This window comes from Bubalus kerabau, chromosome 4 (genome assembly GCF_029407905.1).
Source record: "Bubalus kerabau isolate K-KA32 ecotype Philippines breed swamp buffalo chromosome 4, PCC_UOA_SB_1v2, whole genome shotgun sequence".
Taxonomy (NCBI): domain Eukaryota; kingdom Metazoa; phylum Chordata; class Mammalia; order Artiodactyla; family Bovidae; genus Bubalus; species Bubalus kerabau.
In genome coordinates, this window is record NC_073627.1 from 108,874,635 (window position 1) to 108,900,480 (window position 25,846).

A 25,846-nucleotide genomic window follows, 5' to 3' on the forward strand; every position below is an offset into this window, starting at 1 on the left:
ACAAACTGGTGGTTCCCAGTGCGGAGAGGGAAGGGCAAAAAAGGGGCAGAGGATCAAGAGGTATAAATTCTTAGATACAAAATAAGCTACAAGGATATACTGTATGACACAGAAAATACAGCCAATATTTTATAATAACCATAAATGGAATATAACCTTTCAAAATTGTGAATCAGTATATTGTACAGCTGTAACATATAATATTATACATCAACTATATTTCTATCAGAATTAATTTTTAAATAAATTTTTAGAAAAATTTTAACAAATGTTTGCTGAATTGGACTCAAATTGGCTGAACTGATCTATGGTGGCTCACTTCTGCCCTGACTCCTACTTTCTTGGGAATATCCTCTCCTTTCTAGTCACTCTGGTGCTTCCTGCAAGCCAGCCTAGCTCCCTGCCCCCTTTTCCACTTTCCTGTCCCTGACCTGGCCCCCTTATTTCATCTTCAGTGAGACTTCCAGTATCAGCACTCACTTCCTCCCACTCTCCTTTCACCTGCCCAGTCTTGTCCATTAGCCACTGCCTATACCTCCTCCTTTTTCTGCCCTCTTTCCACTGTCTTCCCCAGAACATCTACTCCAGAGGTTACCTTCCTGGCAGGAGCCTGATGGCCCAGCTACCAGGCTTTCCTCTTTCAAATCTCCCTGAATATTCACAATGTTACCATCCTGGGAAGATATCATTTCTGTATTTATTCTCCAGTCAAGCTCACAAAGAAAACTCAAAGTAAGAAACCACAAATAAATATATGATTTCATGTTTACAAAGCACATTTCCATGGAGATTCTCAAAAGTGCATAAGGTGGACTTCATTATTGCCTCTACACCATGGCGAGTAGATTAGAAGGCTAAGAAAGGCATTAACTTCTGGATGAGAACACAGACTGAAAAACTTTTGTACACAATGACAGCCAAAGTTTACTTTCAGAGTTCACCTCTTAAGTGCGGTTTTTCCCAGGAATCAGTCCATCAGATTAGCTTGATCACCACAGAGTTCCCAGGGGCAATGGGACATAGGAAAATGTTAGGATTTGGGGAATTTGGAAAGCATATCACATTGTGGGAGAGACCAAAGCAGGATGACAGAAACTTAGTGAAGTGGTAGGATTCAGAGAGATACAAATGGAAAAAGAGTAGCTATTCTCATACCTACAAAATAGGGCTGATAAGATCTCCCAAGGTGACTTGGAGAAATAGCTGAGCCAACATGAGTGAAAAGTACTCTCCAGCTTCAGTTTGTTATAGATGTTAAAGTACTAATGATGACAATAACTGTAAAAAAAAAAAAAAAAAAAAGTACATTAAGTTATACAAGAAAAAAAAGAGAACTCAGACTAACAGCTTTGCCCACGGTGCCCTGACCATCTTAGCCTAAAATCACTAGGGGCAGGAAAAATTACGAAGCTGGGACAGACACATTCCACCTTACTGACAAAATTCCAATTTAGTTTTAAATAGCTATGTACTCAACTGAAACATTCCTCAGCCACACTGAAGCTATGAATGGACAAGGGAAGTTCTGGACATTGAGGCATAAACAGAAACCAGACAAAAATGTCTGAGAAAGTTTTGCTTTCCTGTCATAAACATTGACCTTTCCTCTTTATCTGCTTCCATGAATACGTGTGTGGAGAGCAGGTGTAATGGCTGGAACTGCAGCAGCTATATTGTATGCATGACAGAGGGCAAAAATTGACAGACCTCAATACTGAAATCCTTGAGCCACTGGATCAATACAAATAACTTTCTATCTCTAGAGTTCTTTTTGCATGAGAAAAAAAGTAAGCCCTTAATTGTTTAAGTAGCTATTATGCCCATTCTTTGAATTTTCTCATCCTTGCACCCAAACAATTCTTTACTGATACAGAAGCCTCAAGTAGGCACTAGAACTGGTCCTGGGAAAACTTGTGCCTTTGATAAAATGAGGTTTTGACACTTTCCCAGCTTCACTCCCAAAGTCCATCTCTTTCATGATATCCCCTACTCTCTCCTCATTGGCCCACTTCTCAGAAAGCTCAAATCATTGAGATTTAGTGCAGTCCTGAAAAGTATCACTCTATTAGATTCCACCACCTAACTTATGAGACCTCTCTGTCCTCATGCGATTAAATTAATCTCTAGCATTTCACAGTGTTTAATAATTGTGGGAAATTATTTTATTTTATTTACATTATCTCACTCCTAAAACAAATCCTTAGTGCCATTATTTTCAAAGTGTGGTCCCTGGCCTGAGCAACATCAGCACCATTGGAAGAAATGCAAATTCCTCAGAAACCTTGAGGATTTGTGCAGCAATCTGTGCTTTATCAAGCCATCCAGGGGATTCAGATGTGTGCTAAAGCTTGAGGGCCATTGCTATAGAGTATTATGCACATTTTTCATATAAAGAAATTGAGGCTTTTGTGAATTATATTGATTTATCAAAGACCTCATAATAATGGGTTGGAAAAAGGCCTTCTGGCTCTTATCTCAGGGTTAGATTAAATACTACAAGTAATTTTCCATCCATATACATGCCATTCTAAAGGGAGCTGTCATTTTGAGAAAAAAAGAAAACCTTATAAACTTTCTCACTCTGGAGTACTGATAACCTGATAATATTTGCTTTTCCTTCTCAAGGGAGTTTGCATTTAAAAGAAATCCAACTCAAATCACAATGAGATATATGCAATAGGATGACTGCTAGTAAAATAAAATGAAATAACAAGTGTTACAGAGGATGTGGAGAAATTGGAAGCTTTCTGTACTGCTGATGGGAATGTAAATTAGTGCATCCACTATAGAAAAAGTATGATGGCTCCTCAAAAAATTAAAAATAGAATTACTATATGATCCAACAATTCCACTTCTAGGTATATATCCAGAAGAACTGCAAACAGGGACTTGAACATAAATATGTACAGCAATGTTCACACCAGCATTGCTCACAAAAGCCAAAAGGCGGACAAAACCCAAATGTCCATCAACAGGTGGATGACAAACAAAATGTGGCATATATGTAGTAGAATAATATTCAGTCTTGAAAGCAAAGAATATTTGACACACGCCCCATGGATGAAACTTGAAGACATTATGCTAGGTGAAACAAGTCAGTCACAAAAGTATAAATATAGTATCCACGTATATGTGGTACATAGAGTAGTCAAATTCACAGAGACAGAAACTAGAATGGTGGTTGCCAAAGTCTGGAAAGGGGTGCCAAAGGGGTGGGGAGAGGGAAGAAGGAAGTTACTGTTTAATAAATGCAGAATTTCAGCTTTTCAAGATGAAAAGATCTGTGGATGGAAGGCGATGATAGTAGCACAGCAATATGAACGTACTTAACGCCACTAAGCTGTATGCTTTAAATGATTATCTTATAAATTTTATAGTATACATTATATGTATATCATCACAATTTTATATGTATTCACTATAAATTTTAAATTCATTTTAAAGAAAAAAATAGAAGTATTATGCAACTTACAGAATTTCTGTTCACTTCTAAGCAAAGCATTGGTGATAACACAATCTGGGTGACTTGCTTGGCACCACACAAAACACATCCCCAACATGACTCTGAGCTCCATGCAGAATCCTGGAGCACAGCAGAGACTAAACAAAAGTCAGTGGTTTTTCACTCCCCTCGGGTGCAGGGTGTCACTGAGGGTTGATTTCTTAAAGATTATTATTATAAATACATCAAATTGGGAAACAGTCTTGGCAAGGCTTAGGCTTGGCATCCACCATTCTGAGCAAAGGAAAACAATAAAAACCTCTATTCACTAACAAACGCCTCCTTTCTTTTTAATAATGGTACTGAATTTACAAGCAAGAGAAGGCAGATAACCAACAAGAAGCTTTCTGCTTCTAGAAAGTCCATCTCGGGGACAAATGTGTAATTTGGGAGTGTCCGTCATCCATTCTGTGGGAAAACACAGATGGTACGGGTCAAATCTGTCAGTACTTTCGACAAAGGGCTTTACTAGTTCTTACTCAATATTTTTTTCATTCTGAAATAATTTCATAATTTCTGAAAATATGCAAAAATTGTATAGAGAACTTCCATATTGCCTTTACTCAGATTCACTAATTTATTACCATCGTGCCACATTTGTTTTCTCATTCTTCTACCTGTACATATTTTATTATTTATTTCCTTTCTGAGCCATTAGAAAATGCTCCATTTCCCCTTAATATTTCAATATATAGTCCTTAAAAGCAAAGTGTTTATATGGTGCTACAATTGCTATCTAATTCAAGAAATTTAACACACAGTTTTATCTCATCTACAGTCAATAATCTAGTTTTATCAATTGTACCAAATGCCTTTTTTTTTTAATAACATTCCTTTCTCCAGGATAGGATATAGTTAAGGATCACAAACAGTATTGAATTTTACATGTCATGTCCTTTTCATCTCTTTTAAACTGAAACAGTTCTCAGTCCTTCAGGACAGGTCAGCTATTATATAGAATACTATTTTATAAAATATTCCTCAGTTTGGGTTTGGTTCATGTTTCCTTATAATCAGATTTGGTTATAGACCATGATGCTGCACCCTTGAAGTATCAAATCTAGAGCCACACAAGCCCATTTTTGGTGAAAATGATTTTTATTACTAACTTAAGGTGTTGTCCAATTTTTCCACTGTATATTTATTATTTTCCTTCCTTGCACTAAAGGAAAAAAAAAACACCTCTGGACAGACATTTCAAGACCATGCAAACATTCTGCTTCACATGGGAATTTAGCATCCATTGATGATTCAAGCCTAAAACAATCTCTGCAGTGATGGCTGCAAAATAGTGATTTTCCCAACTACACCACTCCCTCCAGGTTTATCATGTGTACAAAAGGAAGAATCTTTTTTTCTATTTCAATTTATATATTTGTTAGTACAGACTCATGGATTCTCACTTTATTCAATGGACTACAACTAATTACTGTTCTTATTTCTTTTGATGCTCAAATTTTTCCAGATTTGACCATCAGGAGCCCCTTTAGCTGGTTCTTGTACCCTTTTGACAGGTCCCTATCATTTTTTACGAGAACTTCTCTTACTTTCTGGCAACAACATGTTCCAAGATCATCTTGTACCTTCATGGTCCCAGTCCTGAAACTGGTAATTTCTCAAAGGAGCTCTAGTTCATTTTTCTTTTCCCCAAATTTATAGCATATTGAGATGGAATTATTTTGTTTTGCTTTTGATGACTGACTGGGTTTCATCTTTATATCTCTTTTATATTATCAATAGAGATTTTTTAAGGAATACAATAACAGTGTGTGGGAAAGACATGAGCTTTGGAAAGAGATCTGAGTCTGAACACTAGCTCTATTGCTTGCTAAGGCTCTGATGCTGGGAAAGATTGAAGGCAAAAGGAGAAGAGGGCGGCAGATGACCAGATGGTTAGATAGCATCACCAACTCAATGGATGTGAGTTTGAGCAAACTCCAGGAGATAGTGAAGGAAAGGGAAGCCTGGTGTGCCTGAGTCCATGGGGTTGCAGAGTCAGACGTGACTTAGTGACTGAACAACAACAACAAAAGAGAATCTGTGAAATTTTCCCTTTTACTCCTTTTCCCCCATTTCCTGGTTTCTCTCCTCAAGGCAATCAGCATTCACAACATTCCAAGAAAACAAGAAGTTATTCAACTTCTTTAAGCCTTTGTTTCTTCTACCTTAAAATGTGAGAATAATTCCACCTCACATGGTTATTATGAGGCTTAAAGAGACATAACAGCTCTAAAGTTGCAAACTAAGATCCTGACACACAGTAAATACCCAATAAATTTACTTTTAATCACCATATTATACAATTTTAATGAGATTTTTTTTTTCTCTCACAATCCCTTCAACTGCTTCCTATGAAGCCCTAAAGAGCCATAGATTTAACTGCCCCTGGTATTGTTCATTATCTCCAAAAAGTCTGCCCATAATCTCCAATTCTCACTTTATCCTCTCAGCATTCTTTGACATAGGACAGATGCTTAATGATGTGATGTGGGAAGGAAGGAAGAAAAATCATGTGATTACCTAAGAACATGCAAACAAAGCATTCAATAAAGATCAGTGATCCAAGAGAACTGTTTCCCTGAGTTTAAATAAACTACATGCCACACACCTATATTAAACATCACATATAATAGAGAAACATTTCACTTATTTCCACTAATAATGAATACCAAACAAGAATGCCCCATATCACTTCTTCATTTAACAAGAGAAACTGACAAATGCTATAAGGCAAAAAAGAAAAAAAAAAAAAGACTTAAGAAGTATAATGATTAGACAAAGAAGATAAAACTTACTGTGCTAAGATAATAGCATTATCCACAGAGAAAACTCAAGAGTTTCAATAAAGTATTAATATTAGAACTTCTAGAGTTTAGCAAGAGTGTTATAAGATAAATCTACAAAAGCAGTTAATATCCCTCTATGCTGGCAATGATGAAGTAGAAAGAAGATGCCATTTACAATAACAAAAATTACAAGGTATCTAGGAACTAACAATAGATGACCTTTATAAAATAAACACTAAAAATATTCTATTAAAGTACATAAAGGAAAATCTGAATAAATACAGAAATACTGGAATGATGTCAATGCTTCTCAAATTAATCTATGTACTCAAGGCAATCTCATCAAATTTCCAAGGGGATTTTTTAAAGAATTCCATAAACTCATTCTAAAATGTATATGGGAAAGTGAAATTCCACAAATAGCTAAGGCGATTTTGAAACAGACAGTCAAGGAGGAGACACTCACCCCACCAGATACTGAGACATATTACAAAGCTGTGCAGACAGCATGGCACTGAACCAGGAATAGGCAAACAGACCAATGGCAAAGAACAGAGTTCTTAGAAGCAGCACCACACATACACAGGAACTAATGTGAGATAAAGCTGGTGCCACAAAAGAAGAAGAAAAGGATGAATCGTTTATAGTAATAAATTCTAATGGGAAAGTAGGTCACCAAGATAAGGCAAAATAAGGCTGGACCTTATACGAGACTAGTAAAAAAAGGTGTACTTCAGATGGATTAAAGGCACAAATGTGAGATGTAACTTTATGAAGAAAATACAGATGAGATATGAGGGAACAAAAAATGTAAAGAAAATGTACAATAGTACATTTTTTATATAGGGTTAGTGGAAGACTTCTGGAACAAGACACTAAAAACATAAATGCTAACATTAAAAAACTGATGATTTGATTGTGTCAAAATAAAGTTACTCGGGAACAACAAAAACAAAAACAATAAAATGTGTTTCTTGGAGAATAAAAAAGATGAAAGAGAAATAGGTGGTGGTAACCTAATGATTCCCCTGTGCTCCTGGCCCCTGGAATCCTATTTTGTCATCATTGCTGGCTAGTTTGTTACAAATTAGAAAAACAGGAAATTTGCAAGTTAGAAAAACAGGAATTTCGCAAGGCTGACTTCTGGTACAAATAGCGATGCTAGAATTTTTCAGGTAGAGAGGACAAAGCTACCTTGATGTTGTCCCCCAACTGAGACGAGATGGATCATGGGAGGTGATGAGCCACTGCCCACCTGGAAAGGAAAAAAAAGGATTATCAGTTTCCACTGTCAGATGGAAATTGATCATCAACAATCAACTTCCCAGGGGAGTCTGGGGGACAATTGGTACATTTGGCTGAGTCCTTTTGCTGTTCACTAGAAATTCACAATATTGTTTGTTAATCAGCTATACCTCAATACAAAATAAAAAGTTTAAAAAATAATAAAGAACACCATAGACAAATTAAGAAATGAGAATTTAGGGGGAAATACTTTTAACACAAAACCAGCAAGAATTTTGCACCAAATAATATCCAAACAACTCCTGAAAATCCATAAGGAAAAAGTGGGAATTCCAATTTTAAAATGAGCAAAGTATTACAAAGGTAATTCTCAGAAACAGAAGCCCGAGTAACTAAAAAGAATATTAAGAGATGCTCAGATTCTTCAGTAAACAAAGAAATTTAAGTGAAAATAAGACTATTACCACTGAAGAAAATTAAAAGTAGCTAATTCTAGAGAAGGCAGGATATAGCAAAATAGAAACTTTGGGATACCTTTGGGGAAACTGTAAACTGGTACAGTCTTTCTAGAAAACCATGTATCCTCTATGATTCCAAAATCTCCTTCTAGTTCTATTAAGCCAGAGAAATTCTTGCACAGCTTCATGGGGGATCTATATGAGGTCAGTGGTGGTGGTAGGGTTTGTGGTACTGGGACTTGCAAATAGCCTCCGTGTCCATCAGTAGGGGAATAACAAAATTCAGTAGATGCAATGGTGGTTGCCAGAGGCTGAAGGGAAAGGAGAATGCGGAGTTCGTGTTTAACAGTTAACTTTTGGTTTGGTAAAATGAACAAGTTCTGCAGAAAGACAAGAGTGATGGTTGTAGAATCATGTGAATGTACCTAATGCCAAAGAACTGTACACTTGAAAATAGTTAAATGGTAAATTTTATGTGATGCATATTTTACCAGAATTTTTAAAATATTTTTTAAATACAGTGGATGCTGACTATACAATACCTTGCAGTAGTTAAAAATACTGAGCTAACTAGCTACAGCCATATGATATTAAATACAAGATTGAATCACAATTAAAAACACAAATATGTTTCAAACAGCAGTCTATATTTTAGTAACACACACACATCTTTAAAGACTCATTATCAACATATTAGCTGGAAATATATTGGGGAGAGGGAACTTGAAGCGGAGGTTGGGGAATTAGGGGGAAAAATAATAAAATAAGAGGGAATTACATGGACCAATAATGAACAACAGTAAAGTATTATGAACTGAAAAGTTTGCACCTTAAAAAGAAATTACATCATACACATGAAAACCCTTTGAAATGATATTAAGTCTTACAGTTTATAGTTCATTATTTCCTTCATTGACGAGGAACAAAATAAACCAAAACAGATTTGACTCCTAATTTTTTGTATATTCAGTGAATTCTGAAAAATGCTGATCCACACATTGGATAAGCATCACACATTGGAAGTTCACCTATATTTTATGAGCTTGTAAATGTCTCCAGTGATCTCTCATTACCACAAATTTCTTTTTTTCTCTTTTTTATATTCTATTCCATACTGAGCCAGATTAAGAGGTAGGTCAGGAAGGAGTTGCCTGGGGTGCTAGTATTTAAGAGGTGCTAAAAATATCACTAGAATTATAGCAAGATGGAAAAAATTATTTTTCCTAGCACTCATGTTACCGAGAGCACTTTGCAAGGTTAGAAAAGAACTGAGTTATAAATTGTGTGAGGTGGGACTGTGTGTGGCCCCTCTCCCAGGGAAACACACGAAAAATAATAAGAATTATTTAAACTCAGGGAAACAAGATCATAATGCGAAGTCTGCACAACTCCAGCAGATGTCATTTACATATGACCTGCAAGGCTGTCCATGGTGACCTTGTTTAAACTGCCACCATAAGAGGCTTGCTCAATCATTTAGGTGAACAAATAACCCTACTCAATCAGAATGCAAGGCTTTGTTTCAAAAAGATAAGTATGTTTGGGGCTGAATTATTTGGGAAAAGAGAGAAGCAGAGCACCACTCATGCTTCTCCCATGCAGCCTGAATAACAATTGGACACATATTTACAGAGCATCAAGGCACCAAGTATGAGACTGCCTGGGAAGCCACCTGCTCCTATCTAGCTCTGCTCCCCAACAAAGAAGGACAGATTCAACAGAAGCTCCTCTAGTTTGGAACACTGAAGCCCCATGTGCCAGACCTTCAGAGTCTAACTACCCTTCATCTGGCCATCCTTCCTTACATGGCAGGAAGAGGTAGGAGTAGTGGATGGCAGCTGGCCAACAGTGGTCAAGGGGTTCTCTGTGGATTCCATTCACTTACTGAGCAAAGCGCGCATAGCCATGCAGAAAACCAGGCCAAGAATCCCGGCCTGAGCCTACAAAAAGGGTGTTTTTGAGAAGAGGGATAGGCATCTTTATTTGATCCTAACTCTTGGGGAAAAATAGATGTGAGCCATTACTAATTCCTAAAGGCATTTGGGGACTATCAAGGGAACAGTTTGTTCACTAGTTTTGTTTGTTTGTGCATATTCTGTAGGATGTTTGGTAACCACAATCATTTAACCTCTCTTCTCAATTTAACACATCATAATCCTAGGTGTAAAGCAGACATCTAAAAAAGTATTTCCTAACAGCCTAAGAATGATTAGGGTTTCAACTGCACTGTCATACATCAGTTAGCAGTTTTCCTTCAAATATCCCATTTTTTTGTTCAGTACACATATTAGGCTGCTTAGTAATTTGTCTTATATAATAAGAAGTTCACAATATTTTGTTCATTGACTCTTCAGAAAGACATAAAAGCTGAAACACAAAGCAAAAAAATGATCTCTTCTGGTTAAAGTTTAGCATCCCTGAGTTTCATTTACCAACTGGACAAACTTTCACTGAACGCCAGGCATCATAACAGGCATTGAATACACCTCTGGGGGCCCTGCCCTGGTGGCACTTAGAGTCTGACAGTAGCATGGTTTAGCAGGAGCACCATGCTAAGGCTGAAACATGTGCCTTTTCCAGCCTATTATGCCCATCCTTTCCTGGGAAAAGCCACTGCCTCAAAATCAGGAAGTCTCTCAAAATGAGGAAGTCGAACCAGATCGTTTCAAAGGTCCTTTCCAGCTTTTGAATTTAAAAAGTTGAATGAAGCCTTTCTTATATGTAATGAATTCTAATTAAAAAAAAAAATACACTCTACACTAGAGCATAAGAAAATCATTTTATGCACACTACTGTTATTCAGTAGGCTCAGGAGGTAAAGAATCCACCTGCACGGTCAGAGCCTCAGGAATGGCGGGTTTGATCCCCAGGTCAGGAAGATCCGCTGGAGGAGGAAATGGCTATCCATTCCAGCTTTCTTGCCTGGAAAATCCCATGGACAGAGGAGTCTGATAGGTTTCAGTCCAAAAGGGTCACAAAGAGGTGGACAGGACTGAGAGACCGAACACAGACGCACGCACTGTCATTCATCCTAAAAGTTCTCCGAGGCAAACACAGATAGGCCCAGTTTTTAGGAGCAGAAACTAAATAACTTCCTCTGACTAGCAAGGGCCGGGTGGAACACAACCCAGGTCTTCCGGGACAGAATGCAAGACCTTGCACTCAGTGCCTTTTTAAACTGCCTCTGAGGTTTGTCCCTAGTTTTCAACAGTATTGTTTCCAGGCTCCGCTTGTGACCTACCAGTTGTCAAATGTCGGTGTTTCAGCTCTGTACAGGACAACCACTTACTTCCTCTCTGTGAAATAAGCAGCCAGCCTCCAGAAGTGCATCCCTTTGTACCAAGCTCCAGCGAATTGCTGCTGCTGCTGCTGCTGCTAAGTCGCTTCAGTCGTACCCGACTCTGCGCGACCCCATAGATGGTAGCCCACCAGGCTCCCCCGTCCCTGGGATTCTCCAGGCAAGAACACTGGAGTGGGTTGCCATTTCCTTCTCCAATGCATGAAAGTGAAAAGTGAAAGTGAAGTCGCTCAGTCGTGACCAACTCTTAGCAACCCCGTGGACTGCAGCCTACCAGGCTGCTCTGTCCATGGGATTTTCCAGGCAAGAGTACTGGAGTGGGGTGCCATTGCCCTCTCCCCAGCTAACTAGAGGAGCTATAATTTCAGGGAAGTGCCCTGGTGACTGACAGCAGCGTGGCACATGCTCCTTGAGGCTCTCCCCACTAAGGGTTGAGAGGCATTCGCATACTTTACCTGCTCCGCTTGAAATATACATGCTGAAGCACCAGTATGATACATCTGTTCCCTTGACTTTTTAACCAAAGAGTGCTAGTTTATTGCTGAGCTTAAGGATAAAAGAAGCAAGAAATGAAAGTGGTTGATTTTTTTTCAAGTTTCCTCCTCACTAAGTACAATCAGATGTTGGACTCTCAGACCCTGTTGCTGGGTGGATGTTCATTTCACTTTGCCTTGCAATTTATCAGCTCGTTTCTTGAGGTAACACTTTTCATCACAATAGAAAACCCAGGACTCTATACAAATATTTTCAATTAAACGGATCGAACAGCCCTAATGTTGTGCCTGAAAAAAAAGTCAAATCAAACAAAAACAATATCAAAACTGATTTATGAGGTTTTGTGGAAAAATAACTGTCCTTTCATCTCTGGAGACACAGTTTATCTTTGCCCTGGAGTACTCGCTGGAATTCTGAGCAAAGGGCACCTATTCAGAAGTAATCTATCCAAGACCTAAGGAGCTCCATCACGAACCAGAGATCAAACATGTTTTATGTTCTTTCTGGTCCAGGATTAAAACTGCAGACCTATTATATTTTCATGCACAAATAAAGAATCAAGCAGGGAAATCTGCTGCCTCAGCAAACACCTTCATCCCAAAGAAAAAATTATTTGTGATATCAAAGCCAGTGAGTGTCTCCACTGAGTATTTCAAAGATGGGGAGGTAGGATGAGCCTTTGCAAAGGAAGTTAGGGAAATGAATGTGTTAGTGGTTTGATATGTCTTTTTATGGAGAAAAGAAAATGCCAAAGTGCTCATGTTCACCCCGGCTCTAAGAAATGTGTGTTCCTTTAGGGTGTGTGGTGCGAGAAATTTCTCTACATCTTTATCCTATGGCCAAGAGGATCTTTTCCCCTGGGCCAGAGATTATTATGTGGTCTGCAGGTACATCATCCAGAGTTCCTCCAGATTTCCATACCTGGATTTCAGCATAGGAACATACCAAGTATATAGGATTTTTTCAGGAAATGAAGAGATGCCTGAGTACCTAAAGAGACCTAGGACTAGCAAACTGTGGTTGGTACCAAATGGGGTCTACTTGACTCAGGAGTCTCTCTTCTGGTCTCTGGTAGCAATGCGTAGGCCCTATCTCTTCATCTTCCTGGCTAGGGTTGATTGGTCCAAGGTTGGTACTTTACCCAAGCCTGACCAATCAGAGTTCTTTCCCAGGACTTTTAAATGGAACAAAGGTAGGAATTCAGTATTCTCAGGGGTGAAAGCTATGAAATATGACGCTTGGGAGGGACTTGGTCTGCAATGAGAGCGAATGAAGGAAGAATACCGCAAGAAGAAGCAATGATAGATGTTAGACATGAGAGAATCCGGTACAGAGATAAATGTCCCAGTTCCAGTTGTTCCTGAAGGGAAGCCTGAACATTTCCTTGCTTCTTTTGAGATTTTATTTATAAATCCTTCTTCAATTATATAAGAAACCCCTGTATTTCAAATATTCTTCATTTCTGTTTAAACTAAATGCTTAAGGGTTAGATTTCTGTCACTTGCAACACAAAGTATTCTAACACAACACCCAGTATACAGTCCTGTCAGCAGGAGCTGGTGAGTGGATATTCTTTTCCCAGGCACATATCAGTTTATGGAGGGCAGCGGTATTTCTGCAAACCCAAAATCTAGTCTACATCAAAAAACTTTCTTTTTTTGATGCCCTAAATCTGCAGGATACACTATCAAAATTATTCAAGATACATTGAATTTTGAGAACAAGCATAAATGAATCATGAATATGCCTTTCAAATACCCCTGCCCCTACCTTCATTTCAGTGTCCTAGTTTATTCTGTATTATTTAGGGTTTAGGTCTCCTGCGAATAAAAGACCTAAGGATTACAGTAAGAGTCTGGAAAGAGGTACATTTCTATCCTGTCCTGATTTGGCAACATCTAATATCTGGCATTCTCATCCTCAGTAGGCTTCACCTTGAGTATAAGCCATTTTCAGTCATTACTTCATTATCAGAAAATTAGATACTGAAAAAAACTGAATTATTCTTTGCTCATAAGTATCCATGTTTTTATAGCAATGAATTATGAAAAAATTGCATCCTTTACCTTCTCAGAAAGAGTGTTGGATTCTGGTTAAGTGTTTCAAAATAGTATAGTCTAGGAAAATACAACTTGTTTAAAAATCAGCACTATGTCTGGCAGTGATCTGGGAACCTATTGGTTATGAACATCCACATTCTAAAAATCTTTCTTGATCACAAAGATAGGCTGTAAGCTAAAAGGCTTTCCCACAAATAAAAAAGACAGGTTAGAACACAGAATATAGCTGCCAGGAAAATCCATTTTTGCAAAACTATGAACATCGATATAATAATTATCCAAAGTTAGCATATACTTATTGAGTGCACACAATACAAGACCTAATTTAAATCTGTGTGACATCCTGATGACATATATGTAAGTAATTCCACTTTATGGACAAGAACAGAAAGGCATAGAATATTCGTTATCTTGCACAAAATTATACAAAAAGTATGTACATCCCAATAAGAGGTTTATGAAGCATGTTCCCTTAGTTCCCCTAGCTGGATGGAAAAGCATGCCAATCCATGTTTCCTCAGTATCTATCTGATCCATGAGACCATAACTAATCACCACTGCCTGGTAGCAGGTGCACCAAAAGGCAAGCAGAGCTCTGGAGTTAAATTTATAAACTCCAACCCCATGAGTTTTCAGTGGGAAAGCTACAAGAGTTGTGAGTGATGAGGAACTGATTCATGAGATTATGGAGGTTGAAATTCTTTCCATCTGCAAGCTGGAGACCCAGGACAGCCAATGGCATAATTCAGTATGAGTCCAAATGCCTGAAAACCAGGAGAGCCAAGTGTAAACCTCAGTCCAAAGGCAGAAGATGAGATAAGATGTCTGAGTTCATGCAGTGAGGCTGGAAAAAGGGACTCATTCTTCCTTCCTCTGTCTTTCATTCTATTTGGGCCCTCGATGGACTGGACAATGCCCATCCCCAGTGGGGAGAGCAGTCTACTTTACAGAGTCCTCCGACTCAAATGCTGATCTCATTGGGAAGCACCCTCTCAGACACACCAAAAATTATGTTTAATCTTGGGCACACTGCGCCCCACCAAGATCACATGGTAAGATTAACCCTTTGTCAAATTGGCATCCACATGCATCTCTTTAAACCATACTTGATCTTTAAATAAAACAGTAATAAGGTAATAATTCTGCCTAACATGATATAACTATCTTGTGTAGGCTGAAGTCACAGTAACCTCCACCTCAGAACAAACCGGAGGTAAAGTCCTTAAGTCATGTTTACTCTTCATTGTATCCCATAACTTATAAACTATGATGTAAAATAATAATAAATAATAAAATATTAAGTAATAATATTTAAATACTGATATAAAATTAATACATTTTATGCTACATGATAAGGGAATAAAAGAGGAAAGAAAAAAAGATTATACATACACTCACATACACACACATATTCAATGCAAAATAGGGAGGAAACATTTATGACACTACCTGTGAGCAGGGAGTGCTTTTCAACTTGCCAGAAAAAGGCAGATCCTGGCCGGAGGCAGCCAGCCAGCATGGCTGTGGCCACATTACTATGTCATCTACTGTTCACAATCCACTGTCATGGACACAGCCTTAGGATCCACTGTGATTCAGTGCTGCAAGACAGGCCTTGCAGGAATCTAAACCTATAACCTAAATGACAAATACAGTGGTGTTTTCACTGTGAGTGAAGGTGGCTCGAATGATTTTGTCTTCCAAGTCTGATAAGGGAGCACATTCCAGGGGAAAGAGGGAAATGAAACTGGGCAACACATGCCATGGTTTAAAAGAAGGAAGTGGGATGCTGACCAAGTTGGCTGACAGGTTTGGTTCTTACAAACAAGATGTCACTTAGTGGTGTCATTCTGAGAGAGCCTACAGACTGGGCTGTCATCATGAAGCTGTGATGCCCTCACCACACCTGCAGGCAACTTTGACCCACACTTCCTAACGACCCATCTTCCCAGCCACCCTCACCTCTGCCAATACAACACAATGTGCCTTTCCCTCAAGATTCAACAAAGTCATTTGTTTTACTGGAAGTATGTGTGTGCACACTTAGTCGCTCAGTCGTGTCCAGCTCTTTGTGACCCCTGAACTGTAGCCCACCAGGCTCATCTGTCCATGAGGATTCTCCAGACAAGAATACTGGCGTGGGTAGCCATGCCCTCCTCCAGGGGATCTTCCCAACCCAGGGATTGAACTCAGGTCTCCGACGTTGCAGGCAGATTCTTTACCGTCTGAGCCACCAGAGAAGTACTTCACATTTAATCAAAATCTAATCACTTTACACCACTTTGCATCCTTTGTCCCCACTTTCCTGAAACTCTCACCTCTAAGAAGGAGAGAGAAAGTTGGGTGCAGTGCCAAAGGGTATGGATTTTAGAGCCTGAGAGAACCAAAAACCTTGAACAGATTCTTTACTTAAGCTCACTCTCCTCATTTGTGTCTGTATCTCTTGTTATGACTTTTAAATGAAAGGCTTGTTATAACTTTTAAATGAAAGGTACCATGTCACAAGTAGTAGGTATTAGCTAACTCACTGGCCAGTGTGCTCACACACGTCTGTGCACACACCTATACTCATCCACAGCTTGGTGACAAGGAAAGCTCACCAGAATGAAAATTAAGGGATCTGCAACCTTGAACAGTTCACACTCCTGTAAGCCAGTGTCCTCCTCTACACAGTGAAAGTTTGCACAGGCCTCTCTCTCTGTATACAAAGGGAATGGATGGGGAGATTGGTTCTGAGAACCCTGACAGATACCAAAATTTGTGAAGCTCAAATCCTGTAGATATAATGGTGCAGTACAATGAATACAGTCACCCCTCAGTACTGAGGGTCCTGCATTCACTAATTCAACTGAATGGCAGCTCATTGGTTGAAACTGTGAATGTGAAATCCACGGATATAGAGAGTGGACTATACTGTGTGTTAGTCGCTCAGTGGTGTCCAACTCTTTGCAACCCCAGGGACTGTAGCCAGCTAGGCTCCTCTGTCCATGGAATTCTCCAGGCAAGAATACTGGAGTGGGTAGCCATGCCCTTCTCCAGGGGATCTTCCCGACCCATGGGTTGAACCTGGGCCTCCTGCATTGCAGGCGGACTCTATACCATCTGAGAAGGTTATCTCTGAGAATCTAGTTCAAGACACAGAGTCTACATTAAGTCAACATTAAAGCAGCTCAACATGAATTGGCATGGAATGTGTCCCAGGATACAGTACTAAAGACAAAGTGCAGAACTCTGCACATGTCATCTCCCATTCACGCATCTGTGTTCATAGATTATCTCTGGAAAGATATGTAATGAATGAGCAATAGCAGTTGATTCTGAAGAGGGGATTCAGGAGCTTACTTTACAGTGTATATCCTTTGTAGTCTTGCACCATGTACATTCTTCACCTATTTTTTTAATAGTTTAAAATCTAGAAAAGAAGTCCATATTATGAGTGGGTACAAAATGGCTCATTTTTATTATAGCATTTATTATATTTTATTACAGAATTTATTTATTTTATTATACACATGCTATAATAAAATGTTTATTATGTTATAAAATTAAATGACATAGTCTACAGTTCTGTAGAATCTTGAGGCTAAATTTTTCCATCTTAATAATTAGTCTTTAAAACCATGTAATTCTTGTAGACTGTTTGAAGTTACAGACTCTTGGTGCAGAGAAATACCTTCTAGGGAATATCACGGGTCAAAGGTAGGGAAAGCAACTTGATTTGGATCAAGCCCTTTATACACATTAAACTACCTAATCCTCTGAACAATTCTGATGTTATTGTCTCCACTGCACAGAAGGAAAAGAGGAAGTTCAGAAAAGTGAGATGACTGGCCAAGGATGAGCTAGATTTTAAATTGCTTTAACCTAACTCCAAGCCTGTATGCATTCCAGTTTGCCATGCTGCCTCCTGCAAGCAATCTAAGGGAACAGGTTCATATTAAGAATATGGTCATTTAAGTGAGTGGAGAAAGGAAGAGAAATGCCATATAAAAAGTAGACTAGCGCTGACTTAGTGACTATGAGCCATGTCTGTTTCCTGTTGGAGGCTTTTCAGCATCAGGGTAAGCTTCTTAAACATATCCTCTGGTTCATGCTTCAGATGTCCCCCTGGACAATTTAGTTTTATTCCACATAAAGTGGATTTTAAAGAGTCTCTTTCCAGAGGATTAACACTACAGATGGAGCCCAGGATGAATAGACCAGCCAGAGCCACCACAGCTCAGGGGTTCTGTTGAGTCTTCTTTCCACGTGACAAGCATGTGGTCCACCAGGATTCAAACTCTGCCTTTCAACAGCCAAGTCTTTCAGGCCCATTTCACCAACCCTTGTTTTACAGATGGAAACAAAATCTGAGAAGTAAAAGGACAGAAAGAGGAAGCATGAATTGGAACTCACATCTCCCACCTCTCTGTCCTCATACACCAAGATATGGGCATGAAAAGGAGCTTCGTTTCATTTCTGTGAGGTTGCATAAGATGCAGGTTAAGAGTACACTCTGAAATTCCAGTGACCTGGGATTCTTCCCTACACAGTCAAGTCCCCAGTGTGTGATCCTGGGCAGGCTACTTCACTTCTCTAAGCCTGTGTTCTTACATGTAAAGTGAGGATAACAATTATATCTACTTCACAAGTTAAACTTTGTGTGAATTAAATGAAATAATGCATGAAAAGTTTCAGACAAAAATGAAGAACATAAGTTAGCTCTTTTATCACTGTCATCTGACTTAGAGTTGGATTTTTGTAAAGAACAAAACAAAACAAAAAGCCCACTAAGCATATGTATGCTTCTGCTCCAGTAGGCTCTGAGCCCTTAGGGTGCAGGGACCATGTCTTATTCGTATTTTTAACTAATCTGTAAGGGGATATAGTATATTAATATTCCAAGAGCCCCCTATAGCCAGTGAGAGGTTTCCTAATGAGAGCACCATGGCTTATACCACAGGACTCCCCATGGAGACCAAGTCCAAGTACCTTACCTGTAAGGCTTGGATGAAAGAAGACAACAGGAATTAGCTGAACTCATCGGATCCTACTCTTGGTATGGAGGAAGGAGTTACAGTATGATGGAACAATAGCAGAGAAAGAAGCCAAAAGATGCACGTAGAGACAATAGTAAAGAAGGGAAGGAAAATTAGAGAAAAGAGAGTGGGAACAGAGGAAAAGCAGGCAAGCAGGCACACCCAGCAGATGCTTCATCAGAATGGAGGAACCCTCCCCACTTTATCAAAAGGGATTACATTCAGCTGTTTGTAACCATGAGCCAGTGACAACAGCTCATGCACATGGTATCTCCCATAAAAAATGAACAGAGGAAAGCAATCGAGGGCTGCTATAGCAGATCCTCTAAAGAAACAGGCATCTAGACTTTTTTGATTTCTCTGCTTCAGCCTCCTTTGAACATGGCTGCCAACCTAAATGTCATCACGTGCTACAGGATTCTTCCAAATTCCAGGAATAAAGAATGCAAAACAGAAAAAATCCAAATGTGCTCCTCCTTGTGGTTTCCGTCCCTGTTCGATACCCTGCAGTCTACCCATGGCTGTCCACCCGTGTCACAACAGCCACGTGCATGCGTGCTAAGCCTCTCAGTCACGTCCAACTCTTCTGACCCATGGACTGGAGCCCGCCAGGCTCCTCTTTCCATGGGATTCTCCAGGCAAGAATACTAGAGTGGGTTGCCACACCTAGATGCAGATCAGCCTGGAAATGCAGACTTTTAGCTGGGCTTGTCACCAGTCCAAATAAATCGAGGGCTCTGTCACTAAAGGAGAGGAGAGTAGATATTGAATAGGCAACTAGCACTTTCAGTTACTTTCCCTAGGTCACACAGTAATTGCCAAGGGAACAACAAGGAAGCAAGGTTGCCAGACCTGGACTGAACCAACTTTTAGTGTTCCGACCATGTCCCAGTCTTTAGGAGACCTGCTAAGTGCCAAGATTTCCATCCTCCTTATGTCCTTCTCTTTAAAATAAAATTTTATTTAAAAAAAAAGAAAAAAAAAAAAAAACAAGTAGTCTTCTGGGTTCTTTTTTCTACTTAAAAGAACCTAAATAATATAGGCCCACTTATCAGCATGTATCTGGCATACAAAAAGTTCTTAGTCGATGTTCATTAAACTGAATTCCATGAATAACCACATACTCTAAACATGTTCAGATATAACAAGGTAAAAAACAACATAACTAAGGATGGTAGAGTACGATAAAAGCTTGGTACAAGCATTAAAATAAATATAAGTGGGTGCCACAAACCAAAGTGTACAAACTGCAGAATCCAGCCATATCAAAAACTAACAGCCCTAGGGCTTATTAAGAAATAAGCCTAAGCTTACAGACCTAGAATAGGAACAAAGAAAGTTAATCCAAAAATAAATAAAATCAGGATGGCTAGTAGAATTCTAGTCCCAATTGAAAATCCAGCCTCAAAATGAAGTGATGTCTTTATTATTCTACAGGGAATTGCAGACTCTCCTTTTCTTACTTCATCCTGACCTTCAGCCATTTCTTTGCTCTTTAGCACTGCTGAGACTTTCCAGAAGACATTCCAGAAAGTTTCTTAATACAAGTTAATGCAAGTCTTTCAGTCTACAATTAGAATTAAGCTTTTAAATGAAGATGATGTGATAACACACTCACTTAAACTCACATTAAAAGGTACATGACTGACACTGGAGCCTCTCTGGGCAAAGCAGAGCTAACTTGGTGAGGAATGAAGATGGTTCACTCGCTAGGAGACAGGAAAACCATGTGGGACGGGTGTACACTTGAGAAAACGGAGTTCTTGAAGCTGGAAAGTGAAATCAGGAAGTGGGGACTAGGGGAAGAGATAGCTACACACCCACGTTTACAGCAGCATTGAAGCAACCCAAGTGTTCATCAACAGATCAAAGGATAAAGAAAATGTGGCATACACACGCAACAGATACTACTGTCTTACAAAGGAAGGAAATTCTGACATATGCTACAACATGAATAAAACTTGAAGACAATATTCTAAGTGAAATAAACCAGTCAGTCACAAAAGGACAAATACATTATGTCTCCACTTATATGAGGTACCTAGAATAGTCAAATTCACTGGTGGCTCAGTGTTTAAGACTCCGCCTGCCAGTGCAGGAGACACTGGTGTAATTCCTGTTCTGGGAAGATCTCACATGCTGAAGGGCAACTAAACAAGTGTGCCACAACTACTGAGCCTGTGCTCTAGAGTCCAGCAACTACTGTGCCCATGCATCACAACTGAAGCCTGAGCACTAGAAAGCCTGTGCTCTGCAACAGAAGTCACCACAATGAGAGGCCCACACACCCCAACTAGACAGGAGCCCCTGCTTACCACAACTAGAGAAAAGCCCCACGCAAAAGCAAGGAAGACTCAGCACAGCCATAAATAAATAAATAAAAGGAGAACGGAGTTTGTCAAGGGCTGTGGGGAGCAAGGAGTTATTATTGTTTAGGGGGTAAAAGGGTTTCAGTTTTGCGAGAAGAGTTCTGGAGAGGGATGGCGGTTATGGTTGTACATAATGTGAATATTCTTAAATACCACTGACTGTGTACTTAAAAATGGTTAAGATAGTGATTTTTATGCTATGTGTATTTTATCACAATTGCAAATACATATTACTTTTTAACCAAATTGAAAGAATATCTAGGCATTAAAAAAAAAGGGAAAACAGAAGCAACTTGTTTGCTTCATGACTTTGCCTAGGTCTTCTACTTCTGCCATCAAAGGGTCAGAAAGAGAGGGAACTTTCGTAACCGACATGGCAAAATTGAGGGGACAGTACAGAGATCTCCCATGTTCCCCCTTCCCCAACACATGTATAACCTCCCCCTTATCAATATCCCCACTAGCGTGGAAAGTTTAACTCATGAATCTTCACTGTCACATCATAATCACCCAAAGTCCATAGTTTACATTAATATTCACTCTTGATGTCAGATATTCTATGGGTTTGGAGGGAAATTTTTTTTAATAATTCATCGTTACAGAAAAACCCAAATGAACTTTTTGGCTAACCCAATGTTAATTCATAATGACTCTATTGCATTAGAACCTAACATACACAGAAGAGTGTGTTAAATGTGTATTAAAATAATAGAAATGTAAACATTTGCTATTCAAAGTGTGGTCTAAAGACAGCAACACAGGCAGGCCCTGGGAGGAATGTTAGAAATGCAGAAGCTCAGGCCCATTCCAGACCTACAGAATCAGAATGTGCATTTATCAAGATTCCCAGGTGACTCATCATGCATTAAAGCTTGAGAACCACTGTTGTAAAGGATTCAGAACTGCTTGATCCATTGAGATGGAAGGAAAATAGGTTATTAAAGTGCATTATTGTACTGTTGAGTCAAATTGAGGGAAAGGTCCATGTTTTGCTATTCCTTAAGTTCTTAAAAATGATTAAAGCCAAATCCATTTATTGTTTTGAACATAAAAAATACTTAAACTGAAATTTTTATTCAATTTGTTGAAGGTAGTATTCTCTGAAGACTGTATATAGCCAAATACTAGCTTTTACAGAAGAGAAAAGATTAAAAGAAGCAAAGTGCCAAGCACAAAGCTCTCACTGAGTGGCTGATGGTAGATGTGAAATTCCAAGAACTCATCATTACAGCAGAATTAATGCATGGTAGAGTAATATATTCACCAAAGAAAGTACTGACCCTCATAAATGTTCAAAACAGTGAAATTTTGGTCACTGGCAATGTGAGGAAAACTACTAATATTCACACCCAACTGGATTCGCTTAATGAGATTAAAATGATATACAGAGAGGTCAGAAAATATATGCTCAAATGTCCAATGAACACAAAAGGATAAAAAATTTGACATATATATATATATATATTCCCAATACTAAAATGTGGTAAGAAAAAGAGAAAAATCCATGTGTGGATTGAGAAAGCCTTCTCAATGGGATTTTTTATGTGGTTTTTCTAATGTGATTTCCCCTGTTACCTCTGCAGCAGTTAGTTTTGATGCTAAGTTTACACTCAATGTGTGTGTGCATCAGTCTCAATCGTGTCCTATTCTTTGCAACCCTTTGGACTGTAATTGGCCAGGCTCCTTTGTTCATGGGATTTTTCAAGCAAAATTACTGGAGTGGGTTTCCATTGCTTCCTCCAGGGGATCTTCCCCACCCGGCAATCGATTCTACATCTCCTGTGTCTCCTGCATTGCAGGCAGATTCTTTACCTGCTGAGCCATCAGGGAAGCCCTTATACTTAATATGAAGAATAAATTCCTAATAGGAGGAAAACAATTAGTAACTGTAAAGATAAAACGAAGATGACTGGGGGTGGGGGCAGAGGGGCAACTGCAGTGCAAGATTCTGTCTCTGACACCAGGACTTCATGACTGGAAAACACTTTGCACTTAATGAGAATCTTCAACAGTTATTGGGATCGCCACCTGCTTTCATTTTCTTTTTTTCTGGCGTACTTCCATTCACTCTGGCTCTTGCAACAGTAAAAATAAGAAAATCTGACTCAACTAAATCAAGTGTTATTTTACAAGTACAAACTGAAAATCAATCTACAGTCTGGCTTGTTTTTGCAACTGCTGTTGATTTTAAGCAACAATCCAGAGAACCCCTTGAGCCTTATATGAGCTTATAAGTAGCAAGAAAATCATTCTTAAATAATTTTTAATGTTTTTCAGAGTGAAAAATTCTTCAAACTACTGAATGTCTTGGCACATGCCATATGCCCACCTAGCGTTCCTGTTACCCAATGAGAGCAGAGTTGAAAGTAAAAACCTCACTCCATGGCAAAATTAGAGGTGGATTTGGCTCTTGATTGTTTGAAATGACCATAACATCTTAGTACTTGATTCCAGGTCCACAGGTGAAGTCTTCAAGGATGAATTTCATACTTTAATAAATGCCCTACTGACATTTTATCAATCTTATAGAACAACAGATAACATTTTGTTGAACAAAACAAGGGGATAACAACTTAAAAACAGGGAGAAAGTTGTAAGAAACAAGAAGCCACCCTTATGTTGTGATAAACATCTGCAGGCTTCAGCAACTGTCTGCTGAAGCAGTTTGAAGACAAAATGTTTTTATCTCAGAAGAGAGCTACACTGAAAGCTACACCTTTGACACTGGCAAAAATGTGGGACACATGAAGCTGAGAATCCCAGATCAGCTGCGAGTTGTGACGAGGTCTGCTGCTAAATGCCTGCTGTCACCAGATCCCAGGAAAGAACAAAGTAACGCAGAGCTGAGTTGGGGTTCACCATGTGCAGGGGAACCTGCTCTGTGGCTTCCAGCAACCTAAAAAATCACAGAATGAATGTTCAACCTAGAAAGGAAGCCTGAGGCCCATCAGCAAAGGAAACTGGGACCCATGCCAAGAACCTGTGTCATATAAATGATATTAAACTTCATTTCCCTTCAAATTAATTCTACTTTGTCCAATCACATGAAATGAAGATTCTATAAACTAAATCTTCCTTATGTTCTCCTTAGCTATTTTTGCCTCAGTCTTAAATACCTACACTTAGATGACCTCCAAAATGCACAACTAAGGCATTATAAGTGTTCCCCTATGGCTCCCAGAAACCATTAAGAGCACCTGAAAATACACAGAATCACAGAAAAATAAAGAACACATTTCATGGACACTGCTTTTTTACCTAGACAGAGAAACTATTTACTTAAGCAAATTCTGGGTCTTTTAGAAAACAGTGTCAATTTTATTGCTTTTTGAAATGGTATGTAAAGCCTGAAAATTTGCACATAAGCAATTTCCATCTTTAAATATATTTATGTGGTAAGGTAAAGTACATGCATAAGAATATACAGAATTTTTTTAATCATCATCATTTACATTAGAAATTTCTTTATACAACTTCTATCTTTAAAAAAATTAGTGACTGGTAAGAATCCTCTGAGACGGCAGCAAATCCAGCTTTCCATTTAAGCAGCCTTTCACTGAGAGACATGAGTGATGGCAGATGAAGGCCTCTTAAGAATAGACTCAACAGAAAATGACAGGGGTTCATTCACTGAGAGTTTTGTTCCGACTTGTTTGGCTACAAAAAGGTCTTTTGCACATCTATCTATTGTAAATGTGTATTTCTGGTTCTCCTTGACTAAACACTCCCTGGGTTTCTTAGGGGCCTCTTCAAAGGCCTCTTTGACAGATGATGTTTTCAACTCGGGACCTGATTTGTCATTATGAGTTTGTTGGAATAATGAGTGGAATGGATTATGTTTAAGTGGCAGAGGGTGCCTGGTGCTTTCTTTGCTGATCTTGGTTAAGACGTGCCCTTGAGCTGCCAGGGTGTCCGTGTCAACAACAGGCGAGAAATTCCGTCGGGGTGGGGAGAACGCAGACCTCTCCGGGAGGGCCTGGTGACCCTGAAGGTCACTTCTTAAGATGTGGCCCTCAGGAGTGTGAGGCAGCACCAGAGAGCCTTCCAATTTCGGTGGCATCATGTCATGATCTGCTCCAAGTCCATCCTGCAGTCGTACTCCCTTCAAGTCCCAGCTGGTCCCAGGCTTCAGGGCCTGAACTGACGTGGTAGTGTTCAGCAGGCACTGCTGGTAGAGGAGGGTGTCACTAATGGGGCCACACTTGGGCCAAACTAAAAGTCTCGAGGATAGGGGATACTGTCTGTAAGTCGTGGCCACGCTGACATTGGAAGAAATTAGTTCCATATTCCCAGAGCCTGAATACTGCATGGTGAGATCAAGGCAGGTGGGCAAAAAATTGCAGAAGTCTTTGCTTGGTGGTTCCACTGGGGTGGGGCTGTAGGCACTTTTGTAGGAGCTGTACTCAGAACCGTGCACCATGCGGTTGGGCAGGAATAAGGCAGCAGCTTGGGAAGCTTCCAACATCTCCCTCTCTTTATATTCTCTCTCCAGCATAATGTTCTCCAACTCTTTATCAGCAAAGGCCCGCCTTTTCCTCATCCGGTCACTTACAGGGGGAGGTAGAGGTAAACTCCCTCCCACATAAGTCTCTGGTGGAATGGGGCGATAGCCTAA

At 39.4% G+C, this 25,846-nt stretch overlaps 1 protein-coding gene across 10 annotated transcripts in view; it reads right to left on the reverse strand.

Moving 5' to 3' along the window:
* Positions 1–25,846, reverse strand: part of DMRT2 (doublesex and mab-3 related transcription factor 2) — a 52,012-nt gene that overhangs the window by 20,555 nt on the left and 5,611 nt on the right. For 4 of the 10 annotated variants that reach the window (XM_055578223.1, XM_055578220.1, XM_055578219.1 and 1 more), the window contains one exon: positions 24,529–25,842. In XM_055578223.1, the coding sequence (XP_055434198.1) occupies positions 24,785–25,771 (987 nt within the window). In that variant the 5' untranslated portion in view covers positions 25,772–25,842 and the 3' untranslated portion in view covers positions 24,529–24,784. Of the gene's footprint in view, positions 1–697; positions 1,279–7,482; positions 7,544–17,333; positions 18,194–24,528; positions 25,843–25,846 lie in introns of those variants that run through there. The other 6 variants (XR_008713569.1, XR_008713570.1, XR_008713568.1 and 3 more) reach the window with 4 other exon arrangements.